This window comes from Paramisgurnus dabryanus, chromosome 18 (assembly GCF_030506205.2).
Source record: "Paramisgurnus dabryanus chromosome 18, PD_genome_1.1, whole genome shotgun sequence".
In the NCBI taxonomy this organism is placed as follows: domain Eukaryota; kingdom Metazoa; phylum Chordata; class Actinopteri; order Cypriniformes; family Cobitidae; genus Paramisgurnus; species Paramisgurnus dabryanus.
Window position 1 is genome coordinate 909,386 of NC_133354.1, and position 20,945 is coordinate 930,330.

A 20,945-nucleotide genomic window follows, 5' to 3' on the forward strand; every position below is an offset into this window, starting at 1 on the left:
GGGATGCACCGATACCACTTTTTGGAATACGAGTACGAGTACTTGCATTTCAGTACTTGCCGATACCGATACCGAGTACTTAATAAAAAAACATGATTAAAATTTACAGGTAACAGCTTTAGTCATATAATTTAACAAAAAAACAAAGGACTAGTTTTCCAGTTAGTTGTAAACTCTGCCTCTTTGGACAACACAAGAGGCATTAACCCCTTACACGCCGCTCAAACATAGACATTTCTCAGACCGTGGTATCGATTCCAGGTATCGGGGGACTTTTAACGAGTACGAGTACTTTAGAAAATGTGGTATCGAGGCCGATACCCGATACCAGTATCGGTATCGGTGCATCCCTAATTATTAGTAATATGTGTGTTGCTACGGACTTCATCTTGACAACTTTTGTAACTTTTGTCGATTTTCTTAAAGTGCAACTATTTAATTGCTAAAACAATTTTGTGTATTTTGTGTATTTGGTATAATACAATGTGTTTGCGTGGTTTATGGTTCAAAAAACACATTATTTTCCACATACCGTACATTTTTTTTGGATTTAACTTTCTTCATGAAATGCATGGATTTTAAAAGCTCTGTGTCCCTGATTGGCCAGCTAATCTGTACGTTGTGATTGGGCTGAATACTTCTGACGTCAGCCAGAAATGTGACGCTCCTTACCATGTTTGAAAGATTCGGTCACAATGTAATGCTAACAGGAGTTAACTTACAGGCTGTGAGTCTGAAGCGGGAGAAATTATGATAATGTCGGTCTTTACTACATCACCAATCCTAGGAAGTAAACTGTTGCCTACCATCCATGTGTTTGTTGTAGTCAAAGAAAAGAGATTTACATTGGAGACGCTAACTCACGTCATTGTTTACCTTGAGGTTTGTACTTTTGCATATTGTTAACATGTACTAATACACACTTTCACACCAGAGGAAATGTAAAATCATATATCTCTACCAAATATTGTCCTATTCTACCAAACCATACACCTATAGAAAATAATAGATGTATACATTTCTATTTCAAAGAATTGACCCTTATGACTGGTTTTGTTATTCAGGGTCACATTTGTAAATATTGCTAAAATGTGTTCAGAATGAAGCTATACTGTGTTAAATTCGGGCTGGGAGTGAGTCAGATTCGAATGCTGACAGAGTTATTTAACACCTCAGCTTTTCTCACATCTGACTTCAAACCTGCCTAAAGATTTTTCAGCAGTTCTGCAGTCGAACTTCACAGTCCACACAAACATTTTTACTTGACATTAATTTCCAAACCTGCTGACTAGTAAAAAAGTATACGAGTTCTTGGGTTTTCAAGGACCATATGGAAAATTACCATACAGTGCATAGTATACATACTAAACACCACGGAAAAATTTACAGTTTTAGTATGCTATTTCCAAATTTAGCCTGCATGCATAGTCTGGATTCACTGGAGTCTGAGCTCTTACTGGCCATCATGTGCTTTGTTTACTGTTAAATCAATGGCAGACATCACTCACTAATTACAAAGTGCTTGAATATTTTGCAGTTGGCTGCACAAATGCATTGCGGGAGTCGAGGCGCATCATTGACTGGAGCAGTAAATCAGTGCAAACGCTGCAGGAATGTTTATCTCTCTCTTTCTGCTCCTATGTATACTTGCTTTCTCAGTTGTGTCTCAGTTTTTTGTGTTTGCTTGCATGTGTATGTATGTATGTGCGCGTTTTTACAATAGACACAAAGGTTGAAAAACGTTAAAGATTAAATATCTTTAACTTTTGTTTGCAAACATTTAGATATTTTATTTGCTGAGTCATCAATGTTGTATCACAGTGCCCAAATCCAAATCGTAGTACTCCTTGTACATCAAAATCCCTCCAAATATAATCCATAGCAAATCCCGATTAGATCTGGATTAGGATTGGGATTGGGATTTTGACCTGGGCTTTCAACAATAATCTGATAACGTATTTGTGCACGGCAAAACATTAGACCACCCGATCTTATCAGATTATAATAATGAACATAATAAAGCACATTTCTTGTAGAGGAATAAAGGGTTATTTTTCATAGTCTGGTAATTTCTCTTTATTTTGGCATTCCGGCAGGGTGATAATCTTTAATATCCTTTAGTCACTGCACATTATTGGTAATCATGCACAGCAACATTAAGTTATAAAAGAAAAATAAATAAATTAAATGAATGTGGCAAAGACAAAGAAGCTATTAATGTGACTGAATCGAGTTCATCTATAGGTACCAGAGGGCTAAACAAATCCTTATCCCACAGCTGCAGAAAGGTGCTCTACTTTTCTCTTTCTCATTGTTCAGGTCAATTTAATTCATATTAAAGCAATGTTAGTAAGATTCAGATAAGACAAAAACAAAGTTAATGATGTGTTATATATCTCTGTTGTTTTCCTTGCAATACAATAGAGAGGAAATTGAAACATCTCAGTCTGCTTACTACAAAAGCCAGCAAAAACAATGTCAAATGCTCCCTCATTTTTAAGTCGCTTTGGATAAAAGTGTTTGCTTAGTGAATACATTTAAATGCACTATCTCAACGATGTCACAAACTGAGCTCAGATTTGCAGAGTCTGCAATGAAGTACATTTTTTTAGGAGATTGAGGATGTCCTCCAATAATAACAACAGTTTATTAAGACGTACACTTACGTTTTAGGGATAAGCGCCCTCTAGTGGCCAACAGCTTATTACAGCCTGTGGTTAAGTTTTAAGGTTGTTCATCTTATGTAGCCTAGAAATCTAGACGCACCCTAGCGGCCGCAAAATATATTTGCTGCCAGGGTTTAGTCTAGGCACTCACAATACACTTAACCGGTCCAAAAACCAAAATTTGGTCAGGCCAATCACATCGTGTGTAGCGTCTGTGGGGCGGGCTTAACATGATGACGACAGAGCTGCAACGGTTCCTACTTGAAAACAGAGAATGGATGCTGCTGCTGGCGAACAGCTTTCTTTTGAAGCGGCTTTGGCCGCGACTCTGAAGGACTTAGACTTATGTTTTTCTTTGAGAGAAGAGCAAATAACCCTACTGAAGTCCTTTTTAAGCAAGAAAGATGTGTTTGGAGTTTTGCCGACTGGTTACGGTAACTACGTCACCTTCTTCGTTGCTCTGATCCGTCATAGCGCTATCCTATTGCGTGCAGAGGCATTTTGAGGGACAACCTTATATCCCGCCCCTTGCATTGAGCCGTTTGTGTGAAGAGTTGCCAGACCTTACATCTTGATGTAGGTCTGGCTAACCAGGCTACATCTTATGCGTAAGATCAAGAAAAGGAGAAATGGTTTCATACACATTTATGGTTTTAAAGATATTTTAGAGCATCTAACCCCACCCCTACCCTAAACCCAACCAGTTCCCAACCATATAAAACAATGCAAGACGCAAGTAGAAGTACAGGTTTTTATGCATAAATTAAGCAATAAATAACAATATAAAAGTATTACAAACAACTTGAGTTGCAAACCTTTAACACAACGCACACACAATCAGATCTCATTCAAATATAAACCAGAACATCGGAGCATCACTTCATCATTACGACATCCAATAGCGCTTGACATTGCAAGCTGACATACAAAAAAATATGCAATCGGTCACAAGACACACAAGAGCCAATGTTATTTCACAATCAAAGATGATGTATCACTTCTTCTGGTAGCAGTTTTTGAACGAGTGTATACAAGATATGATATTTACAGAAACTATAGTTTCCATCCAAACGTGAAGCAAATCTTTTCAAAATTTGCAAAAAATGAAAAACAGACAAATGCGAATTAGGTCCGTTTCTATTAAGTTGTTTGAGCGAATGATGGTGGAAATAGTAACCTAGTAAACAAAACAAGGCACGCTTGAAAAATGGAGACAAGGCTGCATATAGTCACGATGGGGCAAGTTATTAATTTATTAGCAGTGCAGCTTGTAATTGTCAAACTTAATGCTGTGCACAGAAGAAGGAATGCAGCATTTTTGATGAAGGCACTAGCAGCAAGGACATTGCGACGACATCGAGCCCCATAAATGGTAAATACAATGACAACGGAAACAGCTAGACAGTCAGTCCCGTGGGTTTAATGTTCGTAACGTCAGAATTAATTCCGCAAATGCGTTTCCATTTCCCATTATTTCGCATTTGCTCTTTTTCGCATAAATCAAAAACCAAGCGAGCATAAAAAGTTTTTTGTGAATTAAGGGATTTTTTTATGGAAATTTGGCATGTCCTTCACTCATTTTTGATGCGCTCAAACATGGCTAGTGATTGATTTTGTGTATTTTTTTCTCCTTTAAAATGATTGTTTGACCTCTGTTACATTTGTAATATCTTTACTTTTTTACACTTTTTTGAAAATAGGCTCATTTTCCAGCTCCCCTAGAATTAAACATTTGATTTTATCCATTTTGAAATCCATTCAGCCAATCTCAGGGTCTGGCGGTACCACTTTTAGCATATCTTAGCATAACCATTAAATCTGATTAGCATCGCGCTTGACCAATTGACCAAGGAGTATCGATATTTTTCCTATTTAAAACTTGACTGTTCTGTAGTTACATTGTGTGCTAAGACGGACGGAAAATTTAAAGTTGTGATTTTCTAGACCGATATGGCTAGGAACTAAGCTCTCATTCTGGTGTAATAATCAAGAACTTTGCTGCTGTACCATGGCTGCAGCAGGTGCAATGATATTACCAAAAATAGCCCCCCTGGTAACTTTCAATAGCAGGGGACTATTTTCGGGCACTGTGTAATATCAGATTGGTTGAATGGATTCCAAAATGATACAAATCTAATGTTTAACTCAAGGGGAGATGGAAAATGAGCCTATTTTCAAAAAAAGTGGAATGTCCCTTTAATTGTTTCGTATGCTGTGTTATATATGTTATATAATAAAGGAATGGGTACATTATTTGCCCTAATTGCCTAAATAGTAAGGTGTATTATAAATACAATTAATCATTGTGGTTTAAATTGAAAATTGCTTTCCAATACATATCATCATTGCAAAATTATACCCCAATATATAATTTCATATGCCAATATATTAAGTTCCACCAGCTGCCAGTAGAGGTGCTAATTTACTAAACACTGGGTCGTATTTGAGGGAATGGACAAACAACCTAAACAGTCTAATATCTCATCAAATGAATCCAAAACCAGATAATTTTTTCCTAATATCAACATACATTTTCTTGGTACCATTTCAAGCAATTTTTAGAGAAAAGTCTGAGACTAAATAAATCAAACACAACTGAGAACTCCATCAAATCTCAATCCAATAAGCAATTCAATTTTCCTTTGGGTTTACAGCACATTTAACATAAAATTACTTTTATTTACTTTTTGTTTTGTCCTATAATGAAACAGGGTTCATGAATATCACAGCATGATTTTTTTCTTCAAAGAAAGGAGCCTTAATCCCTGGAACAAATGGAAATCCACTAACTACATTATTCATAAAGCACTTCTGACTGAGCAGCACACTTGCATTTTCATTTACAAGTGCATGGTGCTGTCATCCAACAGTCGCCTTAAAATCGATTTAATATTTTGACTGAACCATAAATACAAGATAACATGGGTTGGTTTCAAAATCTGCTGAGCTGAACATTACTTTCAAAGGAGGCATTCATTGACAGCGATCCTCAAAAAAAATGCACGCAATGCACCCTTGAATTTGGTCAAAATGAGGTCTCTGTTTAATGTTGCTGCCTATTGTTTAAAGCAGCCTTCGTATCAGGAGTGTGCTTACTACTCCTCAGTTTATGTAGGCTATTTTGAACAGAGCTTATTTGGTACAAACATAACAAATACTTTTTGTCTTTCTCTTTGAGTCAAACAGCAAACTTCAGAGTACCTCCATCATTGGGTGGGCAGCATAAATAAACATACGCCGACCCAAACAGTTAGTCAAGATTCTCCTCACAATCCCAACTTCAACACTTTCTGAAACTATCTGCCGTGACTCAACGAGTTTCTTAGCAACGACCAAAAAGCTCAAGAAGTCAGCTTCATGTTCTCCTCCACCATGACTAATGTTTAGATTATCTTGTCAGTCATCTGTCTAGCTTTACTGTCTTGATCCAAATGACAATAGAAGAAAAACTGAAAACTCATATTTAGCTCACAATGGCAGATGCCTTAAGTGTTTAAAGTAAATGTCACTGGCTGTTCTGTGAACATCAAATCCTCTTTCTGTGGCAACAGCTTGTTCTCTCCAGACTCTGGCAATCACAGCACAGCATCCCTGAAGGCCACTCAGCCAATCAGGAGTGTACGTGTGGTACATAACGTTATCATACGGTACCAACGTTACAATGCAGCAGGCACTTATTTTGACAAGACACATGATGCACATAGAATCGCTCGACGCGCAGAACGCATATTTTGAAATTACGAACCACACACATGACAGTGTACATACATTTCGCATCAAGCGCCCTCGAAAAAAAGAAGTCAGTGGCCGTCATGCTATCTACCAATTCATCCATCCAGTTATGTGTCTGTTTGTCTGTCTATCTATCTACAAAAATATTAATCCATCCATCCATTCATTTATGTGTCTGTCTATCTATCTACCAATCCATCATCCATCTTATTCTACCCAGTTATGTGTCTGTTTGTCTGTCTATCTTTTTACCAATCCATCGTCTATCGATCCAGTTATGTGTCTGTCGATCTATCTACCAATATATTAATCTTTCAATCCATCCATCCATCCATCCATTTATGTGTCTGTCTATCTATCTACCAATCCATCATCCATCTTATTCTACCCAGTTATGTGTCTGTTTGTCTGTCTATCTTTTTACCAATCTACTATTTCATTAATCTATCTATCCATCAATTTATGCATTTGTCTGTCTGGCTATCTATTTATCAATTTATTCTTTCATCAATTCATCCATTCATCAATGTATGTGTCTGACTGTCTGTCTATGAATCTGTCAATACATCCATCCATTCATAAATCTGCCTGTCTGTCTATTAATCTATCAATTCAGCCATTATGTGTATTATGTCTGTATATCTATTCATCCACCCATCCACCCCTCCTTCCAATGTACAGTATGTTTCTGTCTGTCTGACTGACTGACTGACTGACTGACTGACTGACTGACTGACTGACTGTCTGTCTGTCTGTTAATCTTTCCATCCATTTATAAATCCACCTATCTACAGCAGTGGTTTTAAAAAAAATTTAGGAGCGACCCTCATAAAAAAAAAATAAAGATTATGCGACCCACACTCTACACCCCCCCACCCACTCTCTCAGTAGCATGAAGCAGGGCGGGGCTGAAAGCCGTCAGAGTGGAGTGAGGCCGGTGAAACGTGCACGCGATTCACGGACACAAATTCACGGACAGGCATTTCATTTTTTCAGGGGGGCACAAATGAGATCAACCTTACTGCAATGCATAATATCATTAATTATGATAATGTGCAAAAAACGAGGAAGAACTGACATACAATGGACGAGTCGTTAAGATTGGACCTAGCCTACTGAAGCAGTCTAAAAACACGTCGCAGGGCTCGACATCAACGCTTGTCCGCTTATCAGGGACAAGTAACGTTAGATTAAAACGCCAATAACAATCACCAAAACACGATAATGATTCTGCATCCTTTAGTGTCAATGGCGACAGGGGGTGCATAATGTAATGACGCTATAAGTTAAACAAATAAGCGCAGCAAACACAAAGTGAGTTAACAGTGTGTTAACAAAGTCGGTTAAACATACTGCGGTAAAAAGGAGTTTTTAATAACATGATACAGTTAAGCAGCATCACATCACGGTTGAAAATTTACAGATTTCATATGACAGTTCACTAAACAAGTAATTAATATTTAGTCACTTACATTTTAGACGCAATGTTGACTGTTTTTGTTGTTTCAGCAGCGAAAATAGTTCAAAGATAACAGCAGAACCATAATGTGTCAATCTCACTGCAACACTCAACCGTGTCTTAACGTTAAGCAGTGGCGCGCTCACTATCGACAAACCAATCAAATACATTTAAAATATATATTTTTTTAAATCAGACCAAACACATTAAAATTTTTATTTAGGAGTTTTTATTTCCCCTTGCATCATTTCAAGGGGAAAAATGGCTGTGACCCCCCGCGCAATTTAATACAGTAAGCTGCGCAAGCACATGGTCATGACACAGTGGTGGAGTTTTTTTTATTTTGTGTATTTAAAAGATATTTTTTTACTGTGCTTTTATTCAAGTGTGTTGTTGTTATTAGGGCCCGAGCACACCGGGGTGTGAGGACCCTATTGTTCTTCAAGGAGTTATTATTATTATTATTTTTCTCCGACTTCAGCGGGACTTTAGAGGGCCTAAACATACTCAAAAACTCATGAAATTTTGCACGGATGTCAAGAGTGATGAAAATTTACATGTGGTGTAGGCTTTGGAATTAGGCGTGGGAAAACGGCTCTATAGCGCCACCTACAAATTTTCAACGAAGCAGCCCTCGGACTGTGTTTAACGTACAATTACGAAATTCGGTACGCTTCTGTAGCATGACAAGACCTACAAAAAAGTCTCTTGGGGCGAAGCCATAAACCAAACAGGAAGTCAGCTATTCTGAGTTATTTTTGTGATTTGGGCGCAGTTTTTGTCATTTCCAGGCGTCATACTTTAACTAACTCCTCCTACAGTTTTCGTCGGATCATCTTCATATTTGGCGAGTGTCATCTTAAGGCCTTTGTGATGCTAAATTGCGAAGGATTTGACTCGACGTAAAAATTTGTGTCGGTTCTGGCCCGACAAATTTTGATGTTTTCCGATGAAACAGGAAGTTGCTGGAACTCATGCTTACAATGTCTGATCAGTCCCAAATTTCACATGATTGCTAAGAGTCCTGACCTGAACACATCTACATAACAATTTTCATTTATAGCCATAGCGCCACCAGCTGGCAACCTGAAGGAACATGTTTTAGCGCCACTTTCAAATATTCAATGCAGCAGCCCTTGGACTGTGTTTAACTTACATGTACGAATTTCGGTATGCTCATGTATTATTACAAGCCCTACAAAAAAGTCTCTTGGAGCAACGCCCTACACCAAACAGGAAGTCAGCCATTTTGAATTATTTCTCAGATTTTGGCTCAGTTTTTCTCATTTTCAGCAGTCATACTTTAACTAACTCCTCCTACAGTTTTCGTCGGATCATCATCATATTTGGCGAGTCTCATCTTAAGGCCTTTGTGATGCTAAATTGCGAAGGATTTGATTCTATATTAAAATTTGTGTCGGTTCTGGCCCGACAAATTGGATGTTTCGCTATGAAACAGGTTGCTGGAACTCAGGCATACAGTGTCCGATCTGTCCCAAACTTCACATGATTAATAAGAGTCCTGGAGTGAACACATCTACATGTCAATAGTCACTTATGGTTATAGCGCCACCAGCTGGCAACAGTAAGTGACATGTTTACACTGATTATGCAATGTTTGATCTGTCCCAAACTTCACATGATTAATAAGAGTCCTGGACTTGAACACATCTAGATGTCAATAGTCACTTATGGTTATAGCGCCACCAGCTGGCAACAGGAAGTGACATGTTTACACTGATTATGCAATGTCCGATCTTTCCCTAACTTCACATGATTAATAAGAGTCCTGGACTGAACACATCTACATGTCAATAGTCACTTATGGTTATAGCGCCACCAGCTGGCAACAGGAAGTGACATGTTTACACTGATTATGCAATGTCCGATCTTTCCCTAACTTCATATGATTAATAAGAGTCCTGGACTTAACACATCTACATGTCAATAGTCACTTATGGTCATAGCGCCACCAGCTGGCAACAGGAAGTGACATGTTTACACTGATTATGCAATGTCCGATCTTTCCCTAACTTCATATGATTAATAAGAGTCCTGAACTGAACACATCTTCATGTCAATAGTCACTTATAGTTATAGCGCCACCAGCTGGCAACAGGAAGTGACATGTTTACAATGATTATGCAATGTCTGATCTGTCCCAAACTTTACATAATTGACAAGAGTCCTGGACTGAACACATCTACATGCCAAAAGTCACTTATGGCCATAGCGCCACCTGCTGGCAACAAGAAGTAACATGTTTTACACTGATTATTCAAAGTCAGATCTGCCCTACATTTTACATGATCAATAAGAGTCCTGGACTGAACACATCTACGTGCCAATATTTACATGTAGTCACTCATACTCTCATACACTTTTAAATGGTTCACCTATGTTTACATGCTTAAATGGCTATTTACTACTGTTCCCTTTAATTCTTATGCCACGGCGTGGCGGTGTCATGTGTGCGAGGGCCCTTCCATCACTGCTTGCAGTTTTAATTATTATTGTTTTTATAATCAAATTTAATAAATTATTTTAGTAAAATTTTTCTGAAATCTTTCTGGTGACGACCCAGTTGGGTTTGAAAACCAGACAGCAGACGACTCTGGGCCGGATCCGCACCGGATCAGCGCCAGAGCTGTTGACTTCGGCACAGATCCGGAGCGGATCCGGTCCAGAGTCGTCTGCTGTCTACTGATCTACAGTATCTACAAATCCATCCATCCAGTAATGTGTCTGTCTGTCTGTCTGTCTATCTATCTATCTATCATCCATCTATCCATTTATGTGTCTAACAAACCATGAACAATACATTTGTTACAGTATTTATTCTTCTTCGTTAATGTTAGTTAGTAGAAATAAAGCTTTTAATTGTTTGTTCATGTAACTTCACAGTGCATTAACTAACATTAACAAAGATTAATAAATGCTGTATCAGTGCAGTTCATTATTAGTTCATGTTAACTAATGTAGTTAACCAATGAACCTTATTGAATCCATTTATCCATCCAACAATGTATGTGTCTGACTGACTGACTATCTGTCTGTGTCTACTAATCTATCTATCTTTCAATCAATCCATTTATTCAGTTATGTGTCTGTTTGTCTGTCAGTCTATCAATCTATGAATTTATCAATCTATTTATGTGTCTGTCTGTCTATCTTGCTTTTAGTTTTAGCACATGCTCTGAAAGCAAGGGATCAAGTGAGATCTGTTTAGCCAGTGTATTCTCTCGGGAAGGCTATTTTAAATGACCCCTCTGTATGTCACTCTGCGGACAAGTTACGTTTTTGTTCCTTCCCTTCAGAGTATTGAAGGATTGAAGCCTAGTTAAAACCTCAGTTCTGGGTCGCACTACAAGAAATAAAGTAATAAACAATCACAAGATTTAGTTTTATATTCTGGCTACATTACATTAACAACATTTAAACATTGTTACTGTAAACAATGTTATTATTATAATATATATACATTTTTAAAAAATCTTGTTTGGTTCCTCAAAGTAAAAAAAAAACTAAAGATAAGATACTCAAACTAAAGATCAAAATCTGTGTCATTTAGCTCCCCACTGTTTGGGGAAAAAGGCAAAGAGGCATACATGTACAAATCATATAAAGCTGTTTTTCTTTTGTGTATGTGTGGTGTGTTTATGTGCTTGTTGTGTTTATACTTGTTGTTGTTTATTTATTTATTTTTTGCTGTGCACCAGAGGCAAACTTTAAGTCAGTTTATAAGCATCACATAAATACGCCTCTCCTCATCTTCCTCACTCTTTCGCTCTCTCTCTTTTTCTCTGTCCATGTTTCTGTAAGAAGCTAGAAATCCTGTAATCATGAATACTCCATTCAACCAAATCCAAAAAAAAACATCTTAACATCTCAACAACTCGCAGTGGCATGAAATGAGATGACTTTGTGAAATATTTTGAATGACAACAGTAAATTCAGATCTAAATTTCAAAACCAGCGCTTATGACCATTGAGAAACATTTGAAGAGAGGCTCAACTAGATTTGAGTACTGGATATGATCTATCCAACCCAACTGGGCCTACTGATTTATGTAGAAAACAGTAAATCACACACACACAAAAATGACTTTGCCTGGGCTTTTCAGACTAGGTCATATATCTTCTTCTTTACCAATCCACTTATCTCTCTGCTTCTCCTCACTATGCAAAGTCCTGTTTGTTTTTACATCCACACAACACACAAACAAAAAAACACACTCATCCTTTGCACTAAAGTCAGTAACCGTAACAGACAGAAAGCAGTGTGCACACATCATCAGAAATGACATTTGTCCAAACACTTGTATTTAGAAGAGCACAAACAAAGCAGAGAGATAATAGCATCTCATTAGTGTGGTTAAGCAATTAAAGGCGTCCCTTGCATAACATTCTGTGACATACAAAGGGCCACTGCGAAAACATTTCAATTATTCACATTCCTTTGGCAAACAGTCTGACCGACGGATGTGGACACTAAAAACATGGATACATAATACAGTCATCTATCTATCTATCCATCTATCTATCTACAGTATCTATCTTAGACCATCTCTTTCCAGTGTGGCGTGATGGCAGTATGCTGAGTCTATCGTTTTCTCTCAGGCAGTAAGTCACTTGTTCATCATTTCTCTCTCCTCCCTGATCAGCAAGAGGCGAAATCGCACTCGACGTCAGGGGCCGCCTCACTCCTCAAACCCTGACATCTTCAGTTTCCACATCTCCAGTTCCAAACCTCCTTCTTGATTTTCCCGGAAACAAACCAGTGCTCTCGAATCTCATTCCTGTAGCTTATAGAGCACCGAGTTGGGGTGCAAAGATCATGGGTACGATTCAGGCAACACACATACTGATAAAATCTACAGTATATCTTGCTTGCACCGTAAGTCGCTTTAGGAAAAAGCATCTGTCAAACGCTTAAATGTAAATTTGCAAAATCTCATTTTCTCTCTCTCTTTCTCTCTCTCGCCAAATGATAGTAAGTCAACCCTGAAAAAGCATTTCCATTTGTAAGAACATGAAACAATAATGGGATCTTTAGTATACCTATAGTGATTAATGATTAGGGTCAGAAACACAGTGAGGTAGAACACAAAACAGATCTGTCTGGTTTGACATCTCACAATTCTCATCTACAAATACTATCAGCTAAATCCTATTACCAGCTTTGATCTGAACTCTATTCTAACAGACTCAGGCCTGAGGACTCACAGATACTTAACCTTTTACCCATGTGTGTGTATTTGAAAACATATACAAATCCTTTCATGCAAACACGTGCAGAATCACAAATACCCTAAAAATGTCACTATTACTAAACCAATTTATTGTCAATCTATTTGAGATTTGAACTTATATTAATTAATTTATGATGAAAGCCACATTAATAGCTTAATGCTGCTTTCTCACACGTTCAAACGCGAATAGAGCGTCTGGCGTGAATGATTTCAATGTTAAGTCAATGTAAAGACACGTTTACGTGCATCTGGAGGTCTGGTGGCGCGAATGAGGCGAATTGCCGTCTATCGCACCAGTTGAAAAATGTCAATTTGCGCCACGTTAACCAATCAGGAGCCTGCTTGCTGCTGTGGCGGCATTAAACATGGAGGAACATCTGAGATTTCGTGTCAATTTCTCTTTAAACACTTGCTTTTTACGCGCATCTATTTCGCTGTACACGAGCGAATGCATTAAAAATGTTCAAACTAGACGCGGTAGATGCAAATTTGACGCTATATTCGCGTTTGGTGTGAATCCAGCATAAGGGGAGGTCAGACTGCATTTGACATTTTGGGAAAACAGACCCATTTTTTTTTCATTTTCTTTTGTGCTTCACAGAAGAAATCAAAGCATAATGATTTAAAATACTTTAAAGGTGAGATAGAATGATTGAACGGGGTATTTATCCTTGTTCTGTGATGTGACATGTAGACAATTTTTTTAGTTTGGGTCTGTAATGCCTTAGAAGCTTCCTAAAAACCTCTCTCAGATAGCTCTATTAGGGTGGGGGATTTTAAACAAGTGGTTTTGCACCTATTTGGCTCCCCCTACTGACTTAACTTGCAATCTCATTACTGATTGGCTGACGTTGCTGCCACTCAAAAAATGTAGCCAATTATTTTAAAGTGGAGGGGCAGTGAGATGCCTGTGATGTCATAAGCATCAGTTTTTCAGATTGGAATGTTTTCTGGCTGACATTTCTAAAAGAGGAATTTCTATGAGACTGAGATGTTTAGCATGTCTAGCACTTTTTGTGTGTTCGTGAATGCGAGTAGACTACCATTATTCAACAAAGACAAGGTAAAAATAGTTTTTCATTCTCTGTCCCCTTTAAAATAGGCTTAAAATATATTGTGGATCACAATGCAGTAAGATTAAATAAAACACAAAGACCAGAGGTCACTTAGTAAATTAAAATATACTATACATTGCAAAGTATGTCGTGTTATTATTAGTATAGTCATGTTTAATAATAATAATAACTCCTTGAAGAGTGCCCAGACCCTAAAAATCTAAAAACGGTTATATAAGGATTTCTTAGATGAACACAACTTTGTAATTATATAAACAAACACCAAACTAATAACAGCACCATCTGTCAAATCAAGACCGGAAATATGGAGACCTTCCAATATGTAAGAGAGTACCTGGAGCAAAGGATTATGGGAACTGTATAGTTTATCACTGCTCAAGGCCTATAGATGGTTTCATCGGACGCACGTGCGGTGACGCGATACGTGTCTGGTCCGAACTTTCCTTCCGGTTTCAGTTTTTCTAATGGTCTGACTAGTTGTTAAACTGAACTTTTTAACAAATACCTGGTCGAAATTAACAAATGTTTTGGTTTCCTAGGTAATCTATGTGTTGTTTATTTTGCTTGTTATAAAAATAAGCTACTTTGCTGTTATTTATTCTTAGCGGAGTTTACCGGAAGTTACGTGTTGACCACGAAAGCCACTTGTTTATGTTGTTACTGCTGAAACCGTCTATACCATTATTCTATTTAAAAGCGTAAGAGCTTCTTTAGTTGATAAAAGTCCCGATACGTTCCCTTTAAAGCAAACCAGGGAGGTCAAACATAAAAGTGAAAAGCAGGTGGTGTAGACTAATAGATTTTTTGCTCGCCGCTGGCTGCTGTGTTCAATAATATCAAACTCAATCCCACTAGCCTTTGTTTAAAGTATCTCAAAACCATTAGCTCGAAACATTTTCCTCAAGGGCTGAAATTGCTGAATATCACAGCACTTGAAATAATAAACATTAAAATGTACAGAAATCTCTTGAATGCATCCTGGTAGCCAGTCGTGTGAATGAAAAACATAAAACTTGAGTGGGATAGTTATTAATGTACAATGTAAATGAATCAAGGACATATATTATAACAACATATAATTTAATGGTAATGAGAAAGAGACAGGAATACTGATGTAAACCAAGATACTCAAGTGTTCAATATAAAAGCCAGATGAAGCTTCGTCACAAGCCACACCCCTCATCTTGCATAATTACATGCCCAATGAGCATCCCACCACTCCACATGGCCACCAACAAATGACATCATCCATCACACGTCTGGACACATGCTTACAATAAGCCCCAAAGATTCGCAGACAACCAATTGAGAACTTAGATTCTTTAAAATCGAAACACGTTACAACACTGAGATGGCTTAACCTCGTTCACTAATCCCAACCACAATCAAATCAGCTCCAACACATAATATATTAAGTAAGTCTGCCCCTAACTGCATGACAGTGAGAAAATGATTATAAAAATTATGATTTTGCAACCCCAACGAGCTTTTCAACAGCTGTGACCTTTTAAAATCTGTGCTTTTTTCCAAGTGCATTAATAAAATACGCTATCTTTATCATAGTATGGCAGAATAGTATAAGTATGTGGTAGCAACTAATCCAACATTAATGCAAAAAAACAGAAAAAATACAAAATAAGCTAACAACTAGAAAGCAAATGCATATTAATAATTCAAAGCAATGGACATAAAATGGCTCAGGCTTCTATTTCCAAGGCCTTATTCGCAATTACAGATCTTTTAAAACATCCAAATCTACAAATGCTTCTCTTATTCCTACAGTAGAAGATCAGTCTTTTGATGACTACTAGGAGGCAGATCCTTGAAATAACAGCGGCTGTCCGCAAGGACTGAGGTCAATTTGCGGAGAGAAAACGTTTGCCGAACCATCCAAGTCACATGCAGCCTAATGCCAATTTCTCAAGGCTGTCCTTTAATAATTCATTCATTCTCCCTCTCTTTATCTTTCAAAATGTCAGCACATGCTGAGAACATAAGGACTCGGATGATCGGGACCTTTGATACTGAACCATGAGCCTAAGTCGAGCCAAGTCTAACCAGTGCACCAACTGGTATGTGATTTAATAATATACAGGCACAATGGAAAAGCTTATTTGGTCATATGGGTCTTTTTGGGAGCTATGGAAGGGAAGTGTGTTGTTGTTGCATGGATGCTCCTCAGCATAATGTATTACTCTTCTCCAAACCCTGCACGAATTAGCCTGTGTATTTTTCCCTTAAACACTCCAAAATTAAATAGGGCACTTGAAAGCCACATTGCACCACTGCATCCAAACAATGCCACAGATTCTTAACTCTAATTGAATAATGATTAGTGAGAATGAATGATGTAACTACATAAAAATAGCAAGTAAATCAATATTAATGTGTATTTTGTGTTCCTAGCTATACTAGCGTCCACTGCAAAGGTCATGGATTTGAATCCATGGGATCAAACATACTGATAAAAAATATATATCCTAAATGCATTGATGTAAATCACTTCGGATTAAAGTGTCTGCCAAATGCATAAATGTATAAAATGAAAAAGTGATTTATCAGTCCTTTATGTTTGGTACTCACATGAAATAGGCTTAACATCAACCAGGTATGCCATTACCCCTCATCTCAGACCCCAGACTCCAAGAGAGGGTTCAAAACATGACATAGTCATACTGTATATGTAAAGTTTGTAGTGTTGTACCACAGTGCAAAAAATAAATAAGTACCTTTATAATTACAACAGCACCTTTACTGGATACAGAACTAACATACAAATTCGTATTTTCTTTTTTATATTGTTTGACGCCAGATCATATGAATACAGATGACATCTGTCCATATTCTAACAAAGGCCTGCAAACAGGACATTCCGTATGATGCAGGTCTGCAAGTGATGCAAGAGAAAAACATGGATGGATACGCGCTCGCGCGCTCGGATCGGGTAAACACCGGAGAAATCCGGCCGGTCTCCGGCGTTTTGGCTCCGAACGTTCGCGTGCCGAGCGACAATCGTGACCGATCACTTATTTTTCTTTGCCACAAAGGCATCGACTTCATTAACCTTCGCAGCGATCAATATGCATCACCCCACCCTTCAGGTTCCCCGCATCAACATCTACCAGTGAGCGACCTACCATTCCGTGCCAGATGCCCGCCGATCCCTGTCCGGTGACAGTCAAGTCCTGTTCAAAACATTCCGGAAAGCGATGATTTTAAAAATCACGTCAAGGACGAAACAAATGGTTGCAAAGAAATAAAGCAGATGAAGTAAAATAGAAAGGTTAAAGCCTGCTTTGCGATGCTGAATCACTGCGCGCTCACCGTCCTGCGACCATTGTGCTGCAGGATGCTGCTTGTACCATTATGGATCCTACCAGCGTAGGGATGATAAGGGGGGTGAGGGAGATGGGTTGCCGTGGCAACCGGAGGGAGCGCGTGATGACGTCAAAGCCAACAGGAGTCTCATAGGGGTGAGGAGATTTGAGATGACCGCCAACTGGGCGTTTGGGGGCGGGCAGCATCGCTGAGCATCCGACTCCACTCGAACAGTTAAGGCTTGTTCGACCTCATGCAGCGCCGTTAGAACTGACAGGTGGATGACGTTAAAGTGCCGCGAGAGCGAGATGAAATTACACTTCGTATAATTCTCGAAGCGTTCTCGCGGTACTTTGACGTCATCCGGCTGTCGGTTCTTGCAGCGCCGGATGAAGTCAAGCAAGCCTTTAGTTTCAATGAACCAGATTTGATCCATTTGAGTCACTGATTCTTTTGATTCATTTTTTAGACGTCACAATTGGTTTTCAAAATCGATATTTGATAATCCAGTAGGCTATTAGATTATGCTGTTTTCCAATATGCTATATTTAGTTTCTAAATATTTTTTGTGACTCTAACAATTAAAATAAATTAACTATAACGTAAACTTAAATATTTAAAAAAAAAAATGTATTGTGTCGAACTCTTGTGTTGTTTGTGGTTTCAGCAACAAAGTTCCCTCTTGCAGTATTTGGAACTTTGGAATGGCTCCGCGAATCGTTTCATAAGAATCGTTTAAACGATTCGCTTCAGATTCATTCGAACATCATTATTTTAAATTCTATGTTGTTGCTGACTGTGACAGTAAACGGGCTTATAATCGCTGCATTTTGAGCCATAGAGGTTGTCTTAACACAAATAATAGGATTAATTTACTCATATATTCATATTATCTACTTCTACTATCTACAAATGGGTACCTAAATGGTACTCATTATGACTAAATGGGTACCACCAATTTTTTTGACCATTCTTAGAGTGTATCCAACAAGCTTCGCATTGTCCTAACCTCAGATTTTTTTCAAACACCTCTTCTAAACTTTCTAAACATCTAAACTTTCACACCAACCCCTTTCTAAATATGAAGGTTTAACTTCCTCTATTGTATTTGTAAATATGATCAAATATATATTTCACATACAATGTTACATTACATAAAAATAACTCACATTTTGTATCACAACTAACATAGTTCTAGCAACCATATCCCAACATATTGTAATAGTCTGTAATGTCATTTTTTTGTAGCTACATGCTTGAGAATGGCCACGGCCCCTTGTGCAACTCAAGCACACTTGAGAAAATCTTTACGTAATATCATTATGGAAATTATTGACCACTTTAACTGCAGACATTGCCAATACTGTGCAGGGGATGTTAAATAGAGAGAATCTATAAACACAACAGTTTTCACCTCAACACATCTCCCATTGTTTGATTTTTATCTTCCAGATTTGCTTTACACACCGTGAGAGCTGTGCTAAAATGAATTGTTAAGCGGCTCATAAAAAGCTTTTGGTGTTTTTAAAGAACAACAGATGCATATTTCATGGTTATTGGAGAATGTGGGTGTCCGTTTCAATTGTGGTGAATCCGTTCATAGAAAAACATCTTCCAAAAATACATTGATTATATTTTAAAATAAGCAAATTATAATAAATTTGCACAAACAATTACCATATGATATGCAAGATATTAATGCAAACTGCAAATTCATATTTTTTTCATATAATATATCTGTGTCATAGACTTGTGGCCAAAGGTTACATTTTTAGGGAACACAAGAAACACTCATAAAATGTAAACCTTAAAACTTTGAATAAATTTGTCTGGAAAATGCATAAAGTTAATCAATACCACTACACTTCCACTAGGGGGCGTGTCTTGCATTTAAAATGTAAATGCAACACAAATGCCTTTGCAATAGGAAACTCTCAAGCATTATTACTTCCTGACAAAGTGTTGACTCCTAGATATTTAGGTCCAGAAAAGAAAACGGTCAAGTGCTGAGTGATACTGATAAGATATTCAGATTCATTTCTACTTTGAGTTAACTTTACTTACTTATTGAATTATGCATAAGCTATGTCGTTAGCTAAAATGCATATTTATTTGGTATGCTGTGGCCCTTACTTAAACTCAAAGATGCAAAACAGCATCCAAATCTAATTTACCAATGAATCATAGCAATGCATCTAGCATAAATCATTGTCATTTGAATACAGTTTCTATGATGCAGAGAAGCACATGTTATTAAAATATGTACAAATGTTTTTTTATGGCTTTTGACTCTGAAAAGAAAACCTTTGCAGTTCTAGCAAATGTATATACATGTACATCTGGATCACTGATTTCATCAATGTTTTTTACTATTTTCTTATTATTTTTATGTTTAATAATATTATTCAAATGCCTTATTGGTTTTCTTATGAAGAGTTTTAGACTGTATATAGGAGACAGTCAGAGACATGTTGTAATACTGCATGAGACTGTACTTTACATAAGCTGAAATCCACAAGGTTTAAAGTATGCATTCGACTCAGATATTTGAGATCAGACAGATTAAATCGTATTTAGCTCCTGCCTACTTCTAAATCCTTAGGGAGCAAAATAACCACGTTAAGTTTGTATACTGCAACTGATGGTCTCAAAGACTAAGTATGTATACTGTTTTGTAGGGAAGTCTGTTCTCTAGGGCCAGGCTGCTTTATTCTGTGTATACAGCAAAAGTGCAAAGGGAAGCATATTTGCAAAACCAGGGCAAGCAATTACCAAACCCACCAATCTAGTCTGTCTTTCCCCTCCCATTTTCCTTTCCGGCATCCCCACAGAGGGTTTAATGGCCTGGTCGGGAGCCAGAAACGTTCCTGCTGCAATGCCCTGTAGGTACAAACTACACAAACTCTGCATGGAGAGGGCAAATACAGCCCTGTTGTTACTCAAATAGTGGAACATTTATAGACACAAAGATCATCAAAATAACATGAGAAATGTCCCTCATCTAAGTGTTACAGGATACAAAAGTAACAAAGAAAGACCCATAAAGAGAAAAAGATTGACACATAAAATATACGAGACAATATATAATACAATCAGAGACAGACATCGAGAGAACCACAAACTATACAAATCAGCTCGGAGATGAATCTCATTTCAAATGTTCAAAAAAAGTGAGAAAAAACAAAGTTAAAAGCATACAAAGACTTTTGGTTACGTCATATGCAATGCTTCATGGGAGTGGGTGGTTGCTGGGAAGCCCCATTGCCATGATTTATAGTTTCCATGGAGTTAGTGACTTCTCTGAATGGTGAATCTTGGATTATGGTTAATGCATCCATCATTATTTTATTAAGTTAAAAATAACACTAGATTTTCCAGAAGCGTAGTTATTCCTTTGCAAATTTTCAGGAAGGACTACCACGCACTTCCTGTCCCATATTCA

At 37.7% G+C, this 20,945-nt stretch overlaps 1 protein-coding gene across 9 annotated transcripts in view; it reads right to left on the minus strand.

Moving 5' to 3' along the window:
• The window catches only part of mapk10 (mitogen-activated protein kinase 10), a 96,514-nt gene extending 78,947 nt beyond the window's left edge, over positions 1 to 17,567 (minus strand). For all 9 annotated transcript variants that reach the window (XM_065243957.2, XM_065243955.2, XM_065243956.2 and 6 more), the window contains exon 1: positions 17,323 to 17,567. In XM_065243957.2, the coding sequence (XP_065100029.1) occupies positions 17,323 to 17,325 (3 nt within the window). In that variant the 5' untranslated portion in view covers positions 17,326 to 17,567. The remainder of the gene's footprint in view (positions 1 to 17,322) is intronic.
• Between the last annotated feature and the right edge of the window lie 3,378 nt (positions 17,568 to 20,945).